This window comes from Sander lucioperca, chromosome 24, assembly GCF_008315115.2.
Source record: "Sander lucioperca isolate FBNREF2018 chromosome 24, SLUC_FBN_1.2, whole genome shotgun sequence".
In the NCBI taxonomy this organism is placed as follows: domain Eukaryota; kingdom Metazoa; phylum Chordata; class Actinopteri; order Perciformes; family Percidae; genus Sander; species Sander lucioperca.
The window spans coordinates 13,694,826-13,714,354 of NC_050196.1; the positions used below are offsets into that span (position 1 = coordinate 13,694,826).

The window sequence follows — 19,529 nt, forward strand, 5'->3', positions numbered from 1 at the left end:
TTCTAAAAAAAATAAATCAAATTTAAAAAAAAGCACTTTAGACTTACATTTGCCATTTTGCGGTATGGAATTGGATGGATTTAGTCTGCTCTTCTTCTTGGTGGTCACCACCTCTTCCTCATAGTCTTCTTCATAGTCCTGTGCCCAAAGACCCTGAAGTCCCCACAGTAGCAGAAGCCAGTGCAGTGAGGGGACCATGACTTCCCTGAGAGAAAAAGAGAAGACAGATGATAAAAAAGACCTGTCAGACACATCCTTAAATTTGAATACCTTCCCAAAAAAACTTGCACACACTCAGAGAACAAGCTTTAACAGGCATGCGTGTTTAAGACTTAGGCATCAAGCATGCATAACTCACAATGTTGCTGACTAAGGTCTCCAATGTGTTCAGCTCTATAAAGTTCTCCTGGCAATGAGGAAATTCAGAAAAGTGCAAATGAGAGATTGTTCATTCAGTTAGTTTGGTTCCATGTTCTGAGCATCAAGCTGAGTGTCCTCTTCCACTGTTATTGAGTCTGTCGGTCAAGTAGGCCCCTTATGTTGACAGCAGCAGCAGCAGCAGTGCGTTGCTAAAAAGAATAGACTGTATTCCGGCTCTCATGAGACTCAAATTCAAGCCATTCTAAGCTTGCAGTAAATTAAGGGAAGTCCAGCCCTTTTTTGAACTCACTCACTCCCATTTAGGGGAGAGTATGGGAGGGGTGCCTGAGGAGGCAGCTACAGACACTCCAGAAATTCCTCGTCATGACAGAGCAATTATTGCCCCCCCCCATTTTATTTTGTGTCACTTTTACTTTGTTAGCTCTGTTAAGTCCTCAGCTATTTAAAACAGGAATAGAGAGGAAAGCCCCTGGGAATAATATCAATGTATCCAGGACAGCTGGTTTAAAATCAAAACAGGCATTTATCAATGTGTTGCCAATGTGTTGTGTGGCAGCTACCATTAAGGACACCAAGATCAGATACATGATAATATTTCTGGAGAGGTTGGGTGTTTGTAATGACATTTTACACATGCAAAGGCTGATTCTAACGTTTCTAATAAAATATCACTGTTTATAGGCAAAAAAATTAATAACAAAGCAGGATTAGGCTACTTTTGAAAAAAAGAAACAACACAATCTTCCTCTTACAAATGTTCAATTGATATGAAATAAAACCCACCTTTGCTCAATTGAATACACTCAGAAATGTTGCTGCTACAGCCTTCATCTGGTATGACCTGTAGCTTACGGTGGCTAAGGGTAAATGTTCGTTAGTTAACTTTAGATAGATGAGTACTTGGACTACTATTACACTGTATTTTAGCATTTGCCATTATTCTGTAATTGTCAATTGTGGCAATTGTGGTTATAATGAGACACAGGTGACATGAGGGCTGATGAACAGGTCAAACACATCAGGGCGGCGCAGACAACCACATAAGGCGGGAAAACACACAAGGCAGGAAATCAAACAAGACACGACACATGGGAAATGACCCTACAAAATAAAACAGGAAACTAAACTAAACCCAGGATAATGATAAAACCTGTAATATCTATTACTGATATTTTGGCCACTTGGGAGCAGTAACAAGCTGTGAACACAAAGTTGATATGGTTTACACATCCAGCACACAGCAACATTAGCATTGATTTGGTCTCTACCAAATATCTGGCTCTTCAGCTGCTAAATGCTCACATATGTTCACTAGTCTGCCATTTGGTGCTGGGCAGGTAGTGTGCAGTTAGAGCTTTTTTTGCTGAAAACAGCTGCCTGCTGCAGCCGAAAATGGTGCTCCGAGAGCTGTGAGAGTGAACCAAAAAAGTTGTGGGCAATAAAACCAAAACAATGAGCTGAAAGACGCTAAAGCTCCATCAAGCTGAGAGGGACGGCAGAGTTGCGTGACAGTTGTTTTAAAAATAGAATTTTGTAAATAAAGTATATATTATTCACATTTTCTTTCATTGTGCCTCCAGATGCCTCGCCCTCGGAATAATCCAGAGAGCTGGAAAAGTTTGGATAGGTGATTCATACCTTAAGGCAACTCAGCCTGCAAGAGCAGCGTATGATTCATCTGTGAAAACACCTAGAGCAGTCATTTGTTAATCTTTCTCTTGGCATGATTTATGTAAACATATATTTCCAAGAGCCTGAAAGAAGTAAATTTGTATGAAGGGTAGTGCCACTGTAGCATTTACAGCTAAATAGTCTGCATATTTTATTCTTTTCTGACAGGACAGGTGGGTTTTTTTTTTTGTCTACAGTCACAGTTTAGTTTATTCATCCATTTTGTTCAGATATCATCATAATGGGTGAGATCGACCCAATAAGCTTTTCTTATATATAATATACACCTTAACTCTACTTTCAAAGTCAGAAGAAGAAGTCTCTTTTCTGGCAGAGATCTCTTCAAAGCCGGACGTGAAAGGTTATAACTTCAGAATCAGTCCAGTTTTTATTGAAACCTGCTGCGTATCCTTTTCAGCACCAAAGTCTCATAACGCCTTAATCTTATTATAATTCCTATGTAGTCCTGGATCAGAGGACTCTTAACGTCCCATGAGACTGTCTGCAGCCATAAAAGCTTGAGCTGAAATCACATAACTCTGCAACACGACGTGTGTTTTTATTGCCTACTGTATTAGAAAGGTTAACTGTCACTCAAGAATGCTCCGCCTGAAAGATGGACCTGCTCAAATCTGGTTCAGCTCTGATTAAGCAAAGTAAGGGTTTATGGCAATTATTTTTGTCGTTGTAATATTGTCTGTTTGGAACTAGTTTGCAGCAAGAAATAGGAAGAAGCTGTCATTGCTGTCTGGCCTCGCTGCTTTGGCTACTTCCCATAAATGAATACAACTTTTACAGCTCAGACACTTGTTTTGTTGCCTAACACATACTATTTGGCAAAACTAGGACACAGCATAATATTGAATTTCAATATGAAATGCCTTATATATGGAAAACCACAGAATATCCAGTTATGATATGCCCAAATAGGACATCTGCAAATCCACATGCTTGTTATGGCAAGTTAAGTTCTTACGTTCTTGATTTTGTTCACAGCAGGGATTCTGAACTAATGAGCCTACATGTTCACTATGCAGCATTTAAAGTGTGGTTTCTTAAAGCAGATCCCACAGTGTCTCTAAACCCACCAACGAGGTGACATTCAGTCAATGAGTATATGGGAATACATGAATAAAGATGGTCTTATTTACATGAGAACATGCAAACAGCCATAAAAGGGCAAAGCAGGACATGGCATTTTTTATTCAATGCCACTGAATTTACTTTTAAAGAGTAAATAGTTTCCTGAGAAAAGGTATGTGGTATAAAAAGAGGAGGAAAACAAGAGTTATTTTATGACATTGCGAAAGCCACCACTTAGCTCTTTGAAATTCCCTACCCCTCCAGGTATCTATCCTGTGACATTTAACCACTGTTTTTACAAGATAATGCATGTTCTTTCAACATATAGTTTCAGCACCAACTGACATCAGTGGCTGTTTATTGTTAGTGGGCTGAATGGCAAACCAAGTAAAAGTACTCAGAGCAACAAAACCGCTATGTACAGGTATGTCCCAACAGGTTTTCATACCAGTCTGATCTAAAGGGGAGCTGACAGCTACACCACAGACCAAGGTAAAACTGAACATAACCCTGTAAGAGTGTAACTGTCATGGCGTACCAGAGGAATGTGTTATTGGTTGCTGTACTACAAACATTCAGAAAGAGTTTTATAAGTTGTCAATTATAGATAAAATGCATTAATAAGTTACAAACATGTTTTGTTTGTCTTGTACCTGACAGTCATTGTCTGAGTGTTTAAAGCATGCTAACATTTTGCTAATTAGCATCAAACACAAAGTAGAGCTGAGGCTGATGGAAATGTTAGTTTTGCAGGTTAAACCACAAACTATTGGATAAATGTAAATGTTGACCTGATGGTGGTGCTAGATGAAAAGTTGAGGGACCACCAAAGTTATTACAATTCATCCTGAGGGGAACATGAATGTGTTTACAAAATGTCATGACAATATACCCAATAATTGTTGAGAAATTCCAGTCTGACAGACAGTCCGACATTGCTACATTGCCAAGAGCACTGGTTCCTAAACCTTTTCACGTCAAGGACCCCAAAACTGACACAAATTGGACCACGGACCCCAATTTGATAAGATTTGTCCCAGGGTCTCCCATCTGATAGGATTTTTGCTTTTAGATGTTTCATTACAGAAAGTGTATGAAACCCATGACAAAAATAGTCATACATTCTGCCGTTGTGTTACTTATGGATGGAATTATAGTGAAATTAAATGATTCCTACTTTTTTCTGGGGACCCCCTGGAATGACATCAGGGACCCCTGGGGGTCCCCAGACCCCACTGTAGGAACCACTGGCCTAGATAGCGTATTCTTATCACCTTTAAGCTCTTTGATCAAAACATTTTAAGAGTAGAAAAATTGTTTCCTCACCACTGCTGCATGGAACATGTCTATGGAAGGTCAAAGGCCGCCTGCTGTCAAAGTGTCCCAAGTATGATGAAGGGGTGCTTCGCAAAACCTGACAGAGACAATACACAGGTGCGACATTTGTTTGGGATGGGAAACATTTGCAAGGATTTGAATAAAGTTTATTGTTGTGGATTCAAATACAGAGCCGGACCAAAGATCACTCCATAATGTATGTCATCAGACTTTTCTACCTGTTTAAAATGGTAACCACATCGGCCGCTGCTGCATTGGATCATGTTGAGGAACATGTCCTTTCTTGCATCTCTCACTGTTATGAACTCATTCAGCCTGATCACTGTGGCTACAGTAACAGTAACAGCAACACAATCACAATCCTCCAAACACTAAGGAGTAATATACAGTATGGAAACATTTTGGGAAACATTGCAGATTGTCAAACCCAATCCCAAGACTCTTAAGGATCACAACATTGCTCCCTTGACTATAAGGCAACTTTTTCCACACAAAATGTTACATTTGTTTTTACTTTAAGTGACATTCTGAGTGTTCCTCTGCATGTATCTCAGAATCAGCTTTAATGGCCAAGTGTCTGATGAGTAATGACTGAGAACACTTTTGTGTCTGTGTTGTTGGATTATTACAGGTACATTATAACATGTATTGCATATGCATACACATTCCTTGTATGTATTTTACTTTAGGGCATGCACAGGATGTGTGAATATGTGAATATGTGCTGTGTTTTCACAGACAAATACAGACTAGTAGAGATGCATTTATGGCTGCAGATAGTCAGATATGTGGGTAGGAGTGTTGCCAAGCCTTATTCAATCAGTTACAGTAACGTGTTTTAAAAACACATTCAAAGAGAAATAAACTCATTATTCACTGTCATTTGTTAATACATAGTGATTCTGCTCTACATATATTTCTGCCAGTGGGCATTGCTTGTTTAGAATCTGTATACAAGTCACAGAATCATTATGCTTTTATGCTTTAAACTAAGGCTAAGACATCTGACTGACACACACACACGCACGCACACGCACACACACGCACGCACACACACACACACACACACACACACACACACACACACACACACACACACACACAAACTATCATCTATACAGCAGCACCCTCTAGTGTAAATAGGGTAGACACACTTCTCGAGACTTACAATTGACACCTGCTGCATCCTAAATTCCATATTTAATACTCAATCTTTAATACACTATTTTATGAACATCTCCTGCCTTTCCTTTGTGCATGTCATTGTGGGACACTCAACAGCACATTGAAACAAATCAGTGGTTTAGAAGTAATATGTACAGTAGTATGGTTCAGGTTAAAAAACAATTAATGTATCAATTTATATACACTCAGGCCTAATATTTTCCTAAAAATGTGATGTTGCTCTGCCCTCCACTCAAATCATGATGAATCATGAAATCATGCAGCCTTTAGTGACTCAGAATAAGCAAGCAGTGGCGGTACATTTTCTCAAACTTGTACTTTACTCAACATTTTCTGTTACTTTATACTTCTACTCCTCTACATTTTAGGAGGACATATTGTACTTTTTACTCCACTACATAAATGTGACAGCTACAGTTAATTCACAGATATAAATATTATCATCTTAACATATAATTAGCATGTAAAATATGATTCATAAAATATGATTGCTATGAACTGAAAGCCCTGGTAATAATAATCCAATATACTCCGAAAGGTGCCATTCTGTAAAATGAATACTTGCACTTTACTTTAGGTACATTTAGCTGATACTACTTCTGAACTTCTTAGGTCAAATACAATTGAAGGCAGGACTTTTACTTTTAAATAGTAGCTATCTGGTATGTGTAGAGAATGTGCAGAGCCCTAATGAGCTTTGCCATTGGTTTTCCCCTCTGAGGCACCGCCTTGGCAACCTGAACCCAAACCCACACACAAGAAACACCTCAGTCTGCTCCAGATGACGTCCCCCCAAACGGTACACCAAGCACTGCATTCAACTGTGAGCCAACAGTCATGACCCTGAGATACGACTGCACAAAGGTTGAGGTAGAGGACCAAAAGGCAGGCAGGCAGGCAGATGTCCTTCACTGAGAGACACCCCTGAACAATGCCATCAACAAAGCGATACCCCTGGTGGAGAGCGCCCTCAGACCCTGTGGGGAAGTAATTTGAAATTGTACTTAAGTAGTACAGTACTTTAATCAATGCCCACCACTGTCACCAGCCTAGCTGTTTAGTTTAGTCAGTGCAGACACAGTGTTTTAAGTCTACATACCATTGACATGATGAGGTCAACTGACACCTTATGTTGAGTAAAATAGAATACTAAAGTCTTAATGATTAATTTAAAGTTCTGTAAAGACTAAGTCTAGTTTTCAATCAGAACATGTAACTAACTGCGGATATTTTTACAATTTCCCTGGGAAATGAGAGCATTGTTAATGACCTAAGCAAAACAGGGACTCCAGACATCAACAATAAATGTCAGGAGTCCAGCAGATAGCTTTACTCTCCTTGACGTGGGACACTGTATACAAATAGAACAGTGGCACCACTACAATGCCAAAACCACGTTGGTCTGAAATAATAGAACGACTGATATTAATGTTTTAACTCATCTGTAATCTTTTGTTTGGACTGTCATTCAACAGTCACATTTGGAGGGCAGAGTTGGATACGCTCAACATCTACGCATGCTCAGCCTTTTTACGTTGCGCGCACGCGCAGTTCGCCTCAGCGGCCATTCATTATAAAGCCACAAGATCCTCTGTCTCTTTCCACCTTCAGCCATTTTGACAATGTTGGGAGCTGTGGGACGCTGCTGCACCGGGGCATTACAGGCTCTTAAGCCTGGGGTTCAGCCCCTTAAGGCTCTCGTTGGATCCCCAGCCGTCCTTTCACGTAAGTCCTGCATGCTTGGTGCTTTTGAGCGAAATTGTACAAAAGACCTACGCATTTACGAGCCTGTCTGAGAAGGGCAGGCGCAATGCTAATGTTAGCTGTTGCTAGTAACACGCTGGCGTAGCAGGCCTGAACATTTAAATGTCTAATTTGATAAATGCTGGAGCAATTCTAACGTTTATATGTGTAAACATGTGCACATATGCTCCTGTTGACAGATGTCATGCATCAGAAAATGACTTGGGCTGTGTTTTTCTTGTGCTAGCAGCAATGACCTTTATGTAATGACATGAGGCGGTGTGAGACCGTGCAGAGCCTGCTAAGTTAGCATTACAAGTGCTTTTTAGCAAGGTCTTGACAGTCTCCTGCAACATGTATCCACAGACTCATTCAATTCATCTAACGTTACATATAGAAAAAGCATAACGCGTATGATTAACTAACTTACTTGCCATTGAATGTCCTGCGTCTGTCATTGGCAGTAGTCGCGTTAGCATTGTTAGCTCGAAGTACGCTTCATTCATCTGTCAGTCTTTCTACGTTAATGTTATGTAGGCCGCGGGGAAGTGGCTTGTTTGAGATTGTAGTGTTCATAATAGTACATTTCACACAAGTACGTTTGTTTTGCTAAAGGCCGTTACTCGATCATTTTAGTGTTTAAAAGCTGATTCATAGTTTAGCTAGCAACACTTACTTGACATTGAGACGGAGCGGCCAGTTGTCTGACTGCTCTATCCGGTGCTTTTCAGCGGACATGGTGCCATGTTGAAGACTATTTGTGCTACTAGCATTACAAGGTCATGACTGTAGCACACATGTATGACACTGAGCTAACTGCACATTATGTCTGCATTACTTTACAGGCAGAGACTATGTCGCACCTGCCGCCGCTGCAACCGCCGCCTCCGGGCGCATTGTGGCTGTCATCGGTGCCGTTGTCGACGTTCAGTTCGATGAGGACCTTCCTCCCATTCTCAACGCCCTGGAGGTCGCAGGCCGTGATTCCAGGCTAGTCCTGGAGGTGGCACAGCATCTTGGTGAGCAACTTAAATTATAACAAAGTCCTGCATCCATATGAGCAGACAGAAAACGATACGTTTATACAGTGGACAATAAACTAAACAAATGTTTGTGTTTAGGGGAGAACACAGTGCGTACCATTGCTATGGATGGTACTGAGGGTCTGGTCCGTGGACAAAGAGTTCTGGACACTGGTGCCCCCATCAGAATCCCAGTGGGTCCCGAGACTCTGGGCAGGATTATGAATGTCATCGGTGAGCCCATCGACGAAAGGGGTCCCATCTCCACCAAGCAGTGAGTTTACTTTGAAAATAACACATTGGATTACAATATTGTAATGACAATGTCTTGTGTAATTGACAGTATAAGAAGGGGCAATGATTAGCAGGTGTTAAAGAGCTTGCCATGCTTACAAATTGAGCTTTAAAAATCAGTTGGCTGGCAAAAACAAGTTTGCTCTTTGAATAGCTGCAAGTTGTCCCCCTCCCCTCCCTCAGGACTGCACCTATCCACGCTGAGGCCCCTGAATTCACTGACATGAGTGTAGAGCAGGAGATTCTGGTGACTGGCATCAAGGTGGTGGACCTGTTGGCCCCCTATGCCAAGGGAGGAAAGATTGGTATGTGCTTAAACATAAATGTTTGCTCACGATTGTGCTTCTACAGTATATGCAGTATTGTATACTGTAGTCTTTGAAGCTACTTGGTAATATCATTAAAACTAATCCTACATTTCTCATGGTCACAGGTCTGTTCGGTGGTGCTGGTGTGGGCAAGACTGTATTGATCATGGAGCTGATCAACAACGTGGCCAAGGCCCATGGTGGTTACTCTGTGTTTGCCGGTGTGGGAGAGCGTACCCGTGAGGGAAACGACTTGTACCATGAAATGATTGAGTCCGGTGTCATCAACCTGAAGGACACTACCTCCAAGGTGAGGACTTTGGCCAGCCTCCACAAAAAATAATTAAACTTGAAATTGTGGCACATGGGGGCGGGGGAAGACATACCATGGCATAGTAGCAAACATCAAGCACTCACCTGAACTGTTGTCCCTGCTAGGTGGCGCTGGTGTACGGACAGATGAATGAGCCCCCCGGTGCCCGTGCCAGAGTGGCTCTGACTGGATTAACCGTAGCGGAGTACTTCCGTGACCAGGAGGGTCAGGATGTGCTGCTCTTCATCGACAACATCTTCCGCTTCACACAGGCTGGCTCTGAGGTCTGTGAAAACTCCCATCATGTCTGTCAGTAGCAAAAGGGCAGGAAATGTTTCCCTAAAGATACATTTGTAACAGCTGTTATTAGGTTATTTTATTTTTTAAATTCAGATAAATGTTGAATGACATGCTTGATGGTGACCAAAGTCATCTTACTTCTCAGGTGTCTGCCCTGCTGGGTCGTATCCCCTCTGCTGTGGGTTACCAGCCCACTCTGGCCACTGACATGGGTACCATGCAGGAGAGAATCACAACCACCAAGAAGGGTTCAATCACATCTGTGCAGGTAAATGACTTAAATTAGGATAGCTGACTCATTGTGCCAGTGCATGTTAACCCATCGTTGTCCTTGCTAAAACAACATTAAAGGACAATAGAAAGAATGATAAAACTAATGTAGAATTGGATCACTGCTAGTAAAGGGATCATTATTTTAGTTCTGCGTTACTTAATGCATGATGACCCAAAGGGAAATTTGCCACAATTAAGATTGACCAAGTCTCAATTCTCTCCACCAGGCCATCTATGTGCCCGCTGATGATTTGACTGACCCTGCCCCTGCCACCACCTTCGCTCACTTGGATGCCACCACTGTGCTGTCCCGTGCTATCGCTGAGCTGGGTATCTACCCCGCTGTCGACCCCCTGGACTCAACCTCCCGTATCATGGACCCCAACATTGTCGGCACCGAGCACTACGAAATTGCCCGTGGTGTGCAGAAAATCCTTCAGGTTTGGGACTTATATTTTGAAACTGAATTTTTATTTTGGTGGGACTAACTAAACATTTATCAGGCTTGCATGGTTACTTTCCTTCTGTAGGACTACAAGTCCCTGCAGGATATCATTGCCATTCTGGGTATGGATGAGTTGTCTGAGGAGGACAAACTGACTGTGGCCCGTGCCCGCAAGATCCAGCGTTTCCTGTCCCAGCCCTTCCAGGTGGCCGAGGTCTTCACTGGCCATATGGGAAAGCTGGTGCCCCTCAAGGAAACCATCAAGGGCTTCAAGGCTATCCTTGCCGGTAAGTGGTTTAGGAAACTGATGTGACTTGTTAAAGTACTTAATTATTCACATTTCTAGATTGTGTCCCTCCTAATATTTTCTTTGGTACCTGTTTCCATGTAGGCGAGTACGATAGTCTGCCCGAGCAGGCCTTCTACATGGTCGGTCCCATCGAGGAAGTCGTTCTGAAGGCCGAGAAGCTGGCTGAGGAGCACTCATAAACATCTAAACATTCTAACTGTTGTGGGGAGAGAAAAACAAAAGGAGAGCGGTTCTGCGTTTAGGAGCACTTGGTTTGTAAACATGTCAAAATGCAAATGTACCTGTCTAGTCATCCTGAAAGAAAGTTCTATTTAATGTTTCCAATGAAAGATGGAATAAAACACTGTCTTTACACAAAACATGTCAACTGTATATTTCTTATATGCTTAGTTTAAGAATCTTGTTCCCAATGGTGACTATCATGAAATGGCTCCACTCTGACCACAGGATGGCAGTCTTGAGTTGTTGAAACTTTCTTAACCATGTTGCAGCTTACATTTTTATTTTTTACAATTCCAGTGATGTTTTCCCATCAACTCTTTAACTTGTACATTATTCATCATACTTTAGCGGTGGTAGGACACCGCCTACTGCATGCTCAGCCGACCAAACCACTCTGCAGGGTTTTGTAGTCTTATTCGGTGCTGTTTCTGTACAGGGTGTGACGTTTTATATCAGGACGCTCTTGATGCAGGAGTAGAAATTCATCAGTATTTGGGGAGATACCTGGAGTTTCTTGGGCATCTGAGGTAGACAGTCGGCCTCGAACGGCCAGTTAGCTGAATTGGCAGGAGAGTTGAGTGGTGAGTTGATTTTCCTGTCTTTGTTAGTGTCTTGTGGTCATTGTCTTGTCCAAAAAAATACAGCAAAACTTGTTCACAGAGCTGACAGATGGCAGCTCGATAGATCTGCATTCTTCTCGGAACAGCTGAAATAAACTGCACTAGGCATGGGCCGGTAAGCTGTTTAAAGGTATGAGCTGTTGGAATCGTTGCAGTACTGAAAAAGCACAGACACCAAACCCCCAACAAATTCAAGGTAACGCTGTATTTGAACATTTGGAATCGGCTATGACAATTAATGTAGCGTGTGTCGCAATAGTGAAATGACTTCAGGCTGCTAACAAGGCAGATAACATGGCCGTCAGCTATTTTCCTAACGTAACTTCACTAAGTAGACAAGTACACTTTTTCTGCAAAGTTAGTACTTTTACTATGGTGTTAAAATAAGTTGAGCTGATGTCACGTCTGTTTAAGTTAACATTGTGTACATTTGGTTTTGTGACTATTGTACAGTGTGTGCACAAAATAAACACTTTCCACATGTGAATTTACATTGAGAAATTAAATTGTAGCATTCATAGGGGTAATTGTAGATATCTTTTTACAATAAAAACAATTAGATCATGTAATTTAAATCCAGTGCTATATTATCAAAAGGGCACATTTTTAGACCAGAGTTAACTCATTACAGATTCTGGTTAAATTAACATCTCAATTTTTTTCTTTTTAGGGGATCCACATTGAAAAATACGATTGTATTTACTTTAACTAAAAATGGTACACATTTAAAAATATGCCAAATATTCTATAGGCTATGCTGTTTAAAATAAGTGTTCAATGGAGGAAAATAAGTTGTTTTTTACCCAGACATTTCAAAATAATGCATTGTAAAGCTATAATTGCAATATGCGAAACCGTGGTATTTTTGTTGAAGGTTATCATATTGTCAGAATCTTATACCAGCCCATGCCTAAACTGCACATATGATTGGATAAGTGTTTTTATCTTTAAGGGTAAAGTATTGAAAAAATAAGGCACACCAATGGTTGTAAGGTAATTACCACTGGAAGTAGACTTCAAAGTAAGGAGTAAAGTTGCACCTTCTGGCTCAAACGTCTCTTACATTCAGATGTGCTTCAAGATCATTGATCTTGAAACACATGCACATTGTGAGATGAGCTTCCTAGCTACTGTAGCAGGCAGTAGTGAGTGTTTGCTACAGGTCTGATAGTGCTGACTAAAGCTCCACAGAAAAGGTTGATCAGCATCCTGCTGCACAATCTGTCACAACCAGTCCACTTAGTTTTTAGGTGTATGTCTCCTGACAGCCTACAGTCACAGCAGGCAGGAGAAAATATGTATGACTATAGTCAATAAAAAATACTTTTAAATCCATTCTGCGGAAACTAAATCAGTCCTGTCTGATGTCTCTGCTGCTTTTGTAAAAACAATATATATAAAAATGTATATTGTGCACTTACAATACAATTAGAAGTACAAGGAAATCACTAACAGAGCAATACTTTAAACTCTTTCAAGATGGATAACAGAAACCAACATAGTCCTGCTCCATATGTACTTTGAAATCAAGTCTGAATCTGGCTGTTTTTTTTTTATTGCTCCTCCCTAACCTTTCACACATGCCTATCATCAAGGCCAACTGCATTAGTATGAACAAATCCCTATCTACCCGTAGATAAGGTGGCCCTGAATATGTACACAATGTAACTGCTTGTGAGAAAACCAAGTCTTTAGAAAGTATTCAGAGAAGAGACACACTGTAATGTTTTAAAATTGTAATTTTTATGTAACAGTATATCAGCCAAATGTTTGTTACACAAACGTGCGCGTATCAGTAATACACTGTTAAAGCTGTATTATACCAATTGCATAAAATATGCACACGTGGATACAAAAAAACCCAGCACAATTCATTGCTCCTGCTTGGCAATAGGAATGGCTTCTATGTTTATGAGATAATCAGTGAAACAGGATGGCATGTACGACAGCGGCAGCCAGAAAAGCTTGGCGTCCCAGCCTGGGGAATAGCGGGTGCGGGGCCGCACAGCGGATACAGCGTGCTCCATACAGCTGACCACCTTCATCAGATCTCCATCAGTCATCTTGGAAACTTTGTCTGATATTACCGCTAAGGCTAGGAGGGAAAATGAGTGGAATAAATAAATAGATGAATAACAATATGTATGAATGAAGAAAAAAAACTTTGATCCAAACTTACACTTTTTTAGATATTCAGTTCCATAGTCATCCTGGGTCTCCTTGGGCAGTCTTTCCCACAGCATATTCACATTGTTGGTTAGGATAGTAGCGTCAGTCACATTTGTTTTGAAGAAGCCTGGTTCAATGCAGAGGACTTTGACACCGAAAGGCACCATGTTTAACCTAGGCAAAACATTTATTTAATCAGGGCTGAAAATCTTTACTCTGACATACTGACGTTATTGATTGTGTGAGTTAATGTTTCACCTGAGGCTGTCATTGAAAGCCTCCACACCATACTTAGAGACAGTGTACGGCCCTCCTGTAATACTGATCCTCCCAAACACACTGGCTACATTGACCACCCTTCCCCTGGCCTTCTTAATTAGCGGCAGGACGCTCAGGGTCACTGCAATCACTCCATTCAGGTTGACGTCCAGCATGGACTTGTAGTCATCGATGGTCAGCCAATCACACGGGGCAGAGGGAACAGACACGCCTGCATTGTTCACTACAGCCCATAAGCCTAGAAGGATCACACAGAGGACATCCAGTCAATAAAACCATTTTTAACACGTTTAAACTAAGTTTTTCCCCTATTAGGTTTCTTCACAACTAGCAGAGTTGCACCAGACAGAGAGCAGAAAGAATTCAAAGCATGTTAATACAGGCTGAATACCTTTCGGATGAGAGGAAAGAGTTGTATGTTGGACTGGCATCAGTGTAGGCTGGTTAAATGTGTGAGTGTGTGCTTTTGGGATTGTGGATATCAAACAGCAGCATTTTATGGAAGCAGAACACTGAGAAACAGTATAGCTTTGTGAGGTTGTGCTCAGTGTTGGACAAATTTGATGGAAACTCAGGATCACCAAAGTTATTACAGTTCATCCAGATAGGAAGGTAAATGTCTATACTAAATTCCATGGCAATATATCCAATAATTGTTCAGAAATTTTACTTGAAACCACAAATGCCAACCTCATGGTGGTTCTAGAGGACAAGTCAGTACACTTCAACCTCTGGGGACCAATTATGGCTGTACAAAATGCTCTGGCAATCAATCCAATAGTTACATATTTCAGTCTGGACCAACAAAGAGACGGTTAACGCTTCGCACTCACCACGCTCGCCAACTTTGTCCTTGATCATCGCTGCAACTTTGGCAACGCTGTCCTTGGACCTAACATCTAGGTGTGTTGTGATAAGATTGCTGGAGCAGGCCTTCTTCAGATCCTCTTCTCCCCTCTCGCTGAAACATGAGGCGATCACTCGGAACCCCTTCTTGTCAAGATGGCGGGCCAGGAGGTTGCCAAAGCCAGAGTCGCAGCCTGTGATGTACACATACTTGTTGCCCTTGTCAGGGACCCTGGGTAGCTCCCTAACCCAGCGGTACAGGTAGTAGATAACCACCAGCCCTAGCAGATACAGGTACATGACTGTAAGAACAAAGAGGGAAGACATCACATTAAATTTTCTCAAGTACTGCACTTCAGTTTTAAGGTACTTGTTATATACTTCACTACATTTATGAGGAAATACTGTACCTTCTCCTTCTAACTGTAGTTTTTTCTGCAGATATATTTTCCATTCACAAACACATTATCGATTTTTTGGATGCAATGCAATGTTAACCTAACCGACATTATATAAAATGGTTTAAATTAGCTCCAGTCTTTTTACACACTGTAGTTAATGCAATATATTTCAATTTTAACTAACTTTTGAATAAATGTACATATATGAAAAACTACAGCGGAGTAAGCCATTTGTCTGACGACTTCGATTTGTGATTTACGTTAATATGACAAATGACATAGCTTGTAAATTAAATTAACGTCGTCATTCACTGGCTTCACAAACTTTGGCGATACTAAATTGCGCAACTTCAAAGTTCATTTACCCGTTAACGGGTAAATGAACTTTGAAACCCGTGGTTTCTCTTTAGATAAGGTAGCAAATTAAAAGTCAACTGTGTCCGTTTTATGGATATAAAAACGATTTCACGTTATAATTAGAAGACATGTTATTTCATATTCGGATAGCGGTAGGCTTCTGATAAAGTGGTGTATACAAATTTAAAAGTTTATAGAAACTTAAATAAAAATGTCGCCAAACCAATTCAGCCTAACGATACTGTTCTGTCGCACATACCGGTTCCTAGCTATGCTAACGTTATATGATACCAAAGTAAACGGAAACATTAGCTAATTATGATAAGTTTGTTAATTAAGTAGTAGTAGTAGTAGTAGTATTCTCTTCAGAGTAATCTCGCTAGTCGTGTTGAAAGGACGGTAAATAATGATAGGCCTACCAAGTATTATACCTGTTGTGCAGAGGTCTTCCCGGCCCGTCTCGATCACACAAAACTTTGCCAAAGAACCAGCTGAGGAGTGTACAGCCTGACAGAAAAAAACAACCTTTTCCTGTCAGACTGCAGGCGAGGGGCGTAACTTGAAGCAGGGCAGGGGGCGTAACTTGAAGGGTTGCAGGCCGCAGACTGCTGCAGTTTTAAGTTACATGTATAAATAACGAGTCACTGTTAATCGTCAGTGCTATGCCCCTTTCACGCAAGAGGTTCTAGAAAACCTTGGAGTGTTTCCATCCGATGTGCTTAAGTCAGACTGGAATGGGTTGTCTATGACGTTGGTCTGTTTGCTACAGTATTTAAAGTAGCCTATATTTAGGCTTTTAACACAGTAGCTGGGAGGCAACTCCATGCCACCACTATTGTGTGGGCTCTGTTTCCTTGTGCCAGTTATTGCAAACAGAGACTGAGGTTTATTATTTATTTTACCTGTATGGAAATGGATCGTGTCCCGCATACATTATGGTTGCTGATGACTGACCGGGTTGGTTACAGCAATAGCATGAAGACTTGGATGTATTATTTAAATACAATAAGGTTATATAAAAAGGTACTTTGCATATGTATGCATTATTAACCACATTAAGGATCCAGCAGGAAGTCTTCAAAGTCTTCAGTCTTAATTTCCAATGTGAGTTGAGTGTGTTAAGTCTTAATTTTTAAATATAAAAAGGTGGTGGCCAAAGTTGTGAGTTGTATTTTCCACTACATTACTGTGCTTTATTTACATACAGATTAAACAGTTTAAATAATAAATTAATGGAAGAGGAATTATAAAAATGAATGGTATTCATTTATAGTATTTCATTATTTACGTGTTATCAGGTAATTAAACATTTTAAAGCAAAGTGAGACTACTTAAAGTAATGTCAGGTAGTTAAATCTAGCTGTAAATGGGTTTATCTCATATGTTTAATGTTACAATTGATTTGCAAACTAATAGTATAAAGCAACACAAAATCAAGTAACCTGTTCAAGTAAAGTGCTTGTGCCTCAAATTGTACTTGTAAGTACAGTATTACTGTTTAAGAGGGTTTGCACTAAACCCACATTTTTAGAGCTTCACATAATGAATATATAAAGTCAACATGAAAAGGAGAAACAGCACTTGTTACAACATTTGTCACTTTCTTACTTTTTAAAATGGACATTTAGCATTATAAATATGTGCTGACTTTGGAATGTAATGTTTCTCGATATTTGTATTTCAATGTGCATGCATATATTTTTAGCCACTAGGTAGCAGAATAATCACAAAACAAGCCAGACAACCTGACCTATAGTATCACCGTATGAAGCTGTCATGGCTAACGTAGTGTTAGCAAACAATTCCATACTACTTACATGTCCAGCACACAAGCACACAACGTTTTGGTCACATTTAAGTTTTGTTTCTGGCCACCTGATAAATTTAAGCCCTATATATAGACTACATGAAACCTTTTAGCTTTTATTTGGTTTCCACCAACTTTTGAAACTAAGTCTTTAGCTTGTTAGCTATTTCACTTTCTCCAGAAGCTAGCTGTTGGTGAAACCAAGTTAGCATGAGCATTAGCAGTGTTAATGGCAGAGAAGAAACATGCTGCTTCCTATTTCCTCTCGTTATCTGAGTGACTTTGATGTCTACGCAGAACTAAGAGGGATAATAGGGTGCTACTTTTCTAATTTGGTGATTGTTGTGTTTTCTGATTTGTTGAATAGATTGCTAAAATATTGCAGTGACTTGGTATGTGTGAATTAATTCCACTGCACACCGGAAATGCAGCTTGTTTTTTAGTTGGTTTTTTTTACAGTCCACAAAATTGCATGGTCCACTGAGAGGATCATCTGAAGCTTCTTACATTTTAACCACAAGGTGGCAGCATATTTGTTTTGTAATTCTGTTGTGCAGATTCTGCCTTTAAGCACTCCTATGTCCAATAATAAAGTTGCAATTACAAATTCTTGCACATGTAAACGCTTCAGGAATGTATTTGATGTTTTCAGTAGAAAACAGATCATAGAAATATACAACATTGTTATTTACACAGGGCTGCAAAGGGAAAATACAGTACACCCAATTTAAACTTCTCGGTGTTGTTGGTGTTAATGCAATTTTCCAACAATTTTGGACACATGTTCATAATCCTCTTTGTAATTTCCTGACGACACTTGAAGGCAGCAGTGACTGACCGACAGTATACAGTGAGCAATCAGTTGTTTTCATGCAGCGTGCAGGCCAAATCAGTAATTTTTCTGACAATTAAAATCAATAAATATAAATATTATATTCATACATACATAATTGAAGGGCCTTATTTATAGACATAAATGAAGCATTTTGTTTAAGTCTCAATTAAAATTAAGTAAATATTTTTTTAAACTTTAATGATGTAAACAAAGCTTCAGCAGCATAAGAAAACAATTTTAGATTTAGATTTCAGCAGTATAATATCTGTATTCCCCTTGTTGTTGCATTCAAGGTTAAACAAGATGACAGACAACATGAAGGTGGTCACGAAGTCAAGCTGAAGAGGGCAATAACCTAAATGTCAACCTGCAGCAACATATACACAACTCATGCTCACATGTATAGTAAAACTATAGCTTTACCAATGTGACGATTATGTGATATGTTATATTTAGACCCATCTGTTTATTGTTGCGTATGATGCCTAATTTCTTTGTATGTTTTTCTGAGAGTCCGTGTGTGTTTATTTTAGTCATTAGAAATGTTTTTAAACTGTATTTTCTATGCTCTGTACAGCACTTTGATTTGAAAGCGCTTTATAAATAAATGTATTATTTTTATTACTATTATTATCAAATGTGCATGCATAATGTAACAGTAGCAAAACTAGGGATGAGTCATAAAGTAAGCCAATTTAGTCAGTAATGTTGGTTTTTATAGAAATATTAGCTGAAATTTGCTAAAATTAACTTACATTAGCCACTATAAGCTACTGGTTATACCAGACCAAGTTATGCTGGAGCAGCAAAACCCCTGAGTGTACTGAAACGAACAAAGGGCGAGACCATCATGTTTTGGTGTATTTCAGGTTTTTATATCATTATGTAGCTTCCCAGTAGCGTTCCTTATGTATTTAAATTCAAACATTCACATGTTGGTCGAAGTAAGTATGTTTTAGCAACAAACTGCTGTTTTCCCAAGCCATCTAAAAACTTTTCCTCACGTGACCTGATGTAGGGTTCTGTATGATGACGTTGTTTCAGTACAGTACAATACATAACAGTACAGTAACTTGGAAGGGCGGTCGGCAGGGTCCCCCATGTTTAGGGAAGCATACAGGAAGCTATGCAATGCACTGCTGTTGAGGCCATGTTATCACACAATACTGGAAACTGGTTCACCAAATTTTGTGTTATTGTGTGACTTTGGTTCTTAATAACCAGTCGAGGCACTGGTAGCAATTCCCATGTTCTGCGAGGTAAAATGATTGTGTTTTTGTCAAAAGAAGGGCTGGTGGCTTTGAATAGAGCAATACGTACTGATATG

The 19,529-nt window shown here is 40.1% G+C and overlaps 4 protein-coding genes across 8 annotated transcripts in view; 2 read left to right on the plus strand and 2 right to left on the minus strand.

The window, feature by feature from the left end:
• Positions 1-4,546, minus strand: part of LOC116044392 (collagen alpha-1(XXVIII) chain-like) — a 31,484-nt gene extending 26,938 nt beyond the window's left edge. The window contains exons 1-3 of one of the 3 annotated variants that reach the window (XM_031291509.2): positions 4,462-4,516; positions 359-406; positions 48-205 (exon numbers count right to left, since the gene is read on the minus strand). In XM_031291509.2, coding sequence (XP_031147369.1) covers positions 48-198 — 151 coding nt within the window. In that variant the 5' untranslated portion in view covers positions 199-205; positions 359-406; positions 4,462-4,516. Of the gene's footprint in view, positions 1-47; positions 206-358; positions 629-4,461 lie in introns of those variants that run through there. The other 2 variants (XM_031291507.2, XM_031291508.2) reach the window with 2 other exon arrangements.
• A 2,631-nt stretch (positions 4,547-7,177) lies between these two features.
• Positions 7,178-11,025, plus strand: atp5f1b (ATP synthase F1 subunit beta). The gene is made up of 10 exons (XM_031291510.2): positions 7,178-7,383; positions 8,247-8,420; positions 8,523-8,697; positions 8,901-9,022; positions 9,151-9,335; positions 9,464-9,622; positions 9,784-9,906; positions 10,139-10,351; positions 10,442-10,643; positions 10,748-11,025. The coding sequence occupies exons 1-10, from the start codon at positions 7,281-7,283 to the stop codon at positions 10,843-10,845; spliced, it is 1,554 nt and encodes a 517-aa protein (XP_031147370.1). The 5' UTR covers positions 7,178-7,280; the 3' UTR covers positions 10,846-11,025.
• Positions 11,026-11,164: 139 nt separating this feature from the next.
• abcb11b (ATP-binding cassette, sub-family B (MDR/TAP), member 11b) overlaps positions 11,165-19,529 on the plus strand; it is a 30,910-nt gene continuing 22,545 nt past the window's right edge. The window contains exon 1 of the mRNA XM_031291506.2: positions 11,165-11,469. The gene's annotated coding sequence lies outside the window, so the exon portion shown is untranslated. The remainder of the gene's footprint in view (positions 11,470-19,529) is intronic.
• On the minus strand, positions 13,230-16,123 carry LOC116044394 (retinol dehydrogenase 7-like). Of its 3 annotated transcripts, none has more exons than XM_031291512.2 (5): positions 15,992-16,123; positions 14,790-15,104; positions 13,936-14,194; positions 13,688-13,851; positions 13,230-13,603 (listed from the first exon to the last, which is right to left on the minus strand). In XM_031291512.2, the coding sequence occupies exons 2-5, from the start codon at positions 15,100-15,102 to the stop codon at positions 13,380-13,382; spliced, it is 960 nt and encodes a 319-aa protein (XP_031147372.1). In that variant the 5' UTR covers positions 15,103-15,104; positions 15,992-16,123; the 3' UTR covers positions 13,230-13,379. The 3 variants fall into 3 exon arrangements, with proteins under 3 accessions (XP_031147372.1, XP_031147373.1, XP_031147371.1); XM_031291513.2 differs by having other exon boundaries at positions 15,980-16,067; XM_031291511.2 differs by lacking the exon at positions 15,992-16,123 and having other exon boundaries at positions 14,790-15,144.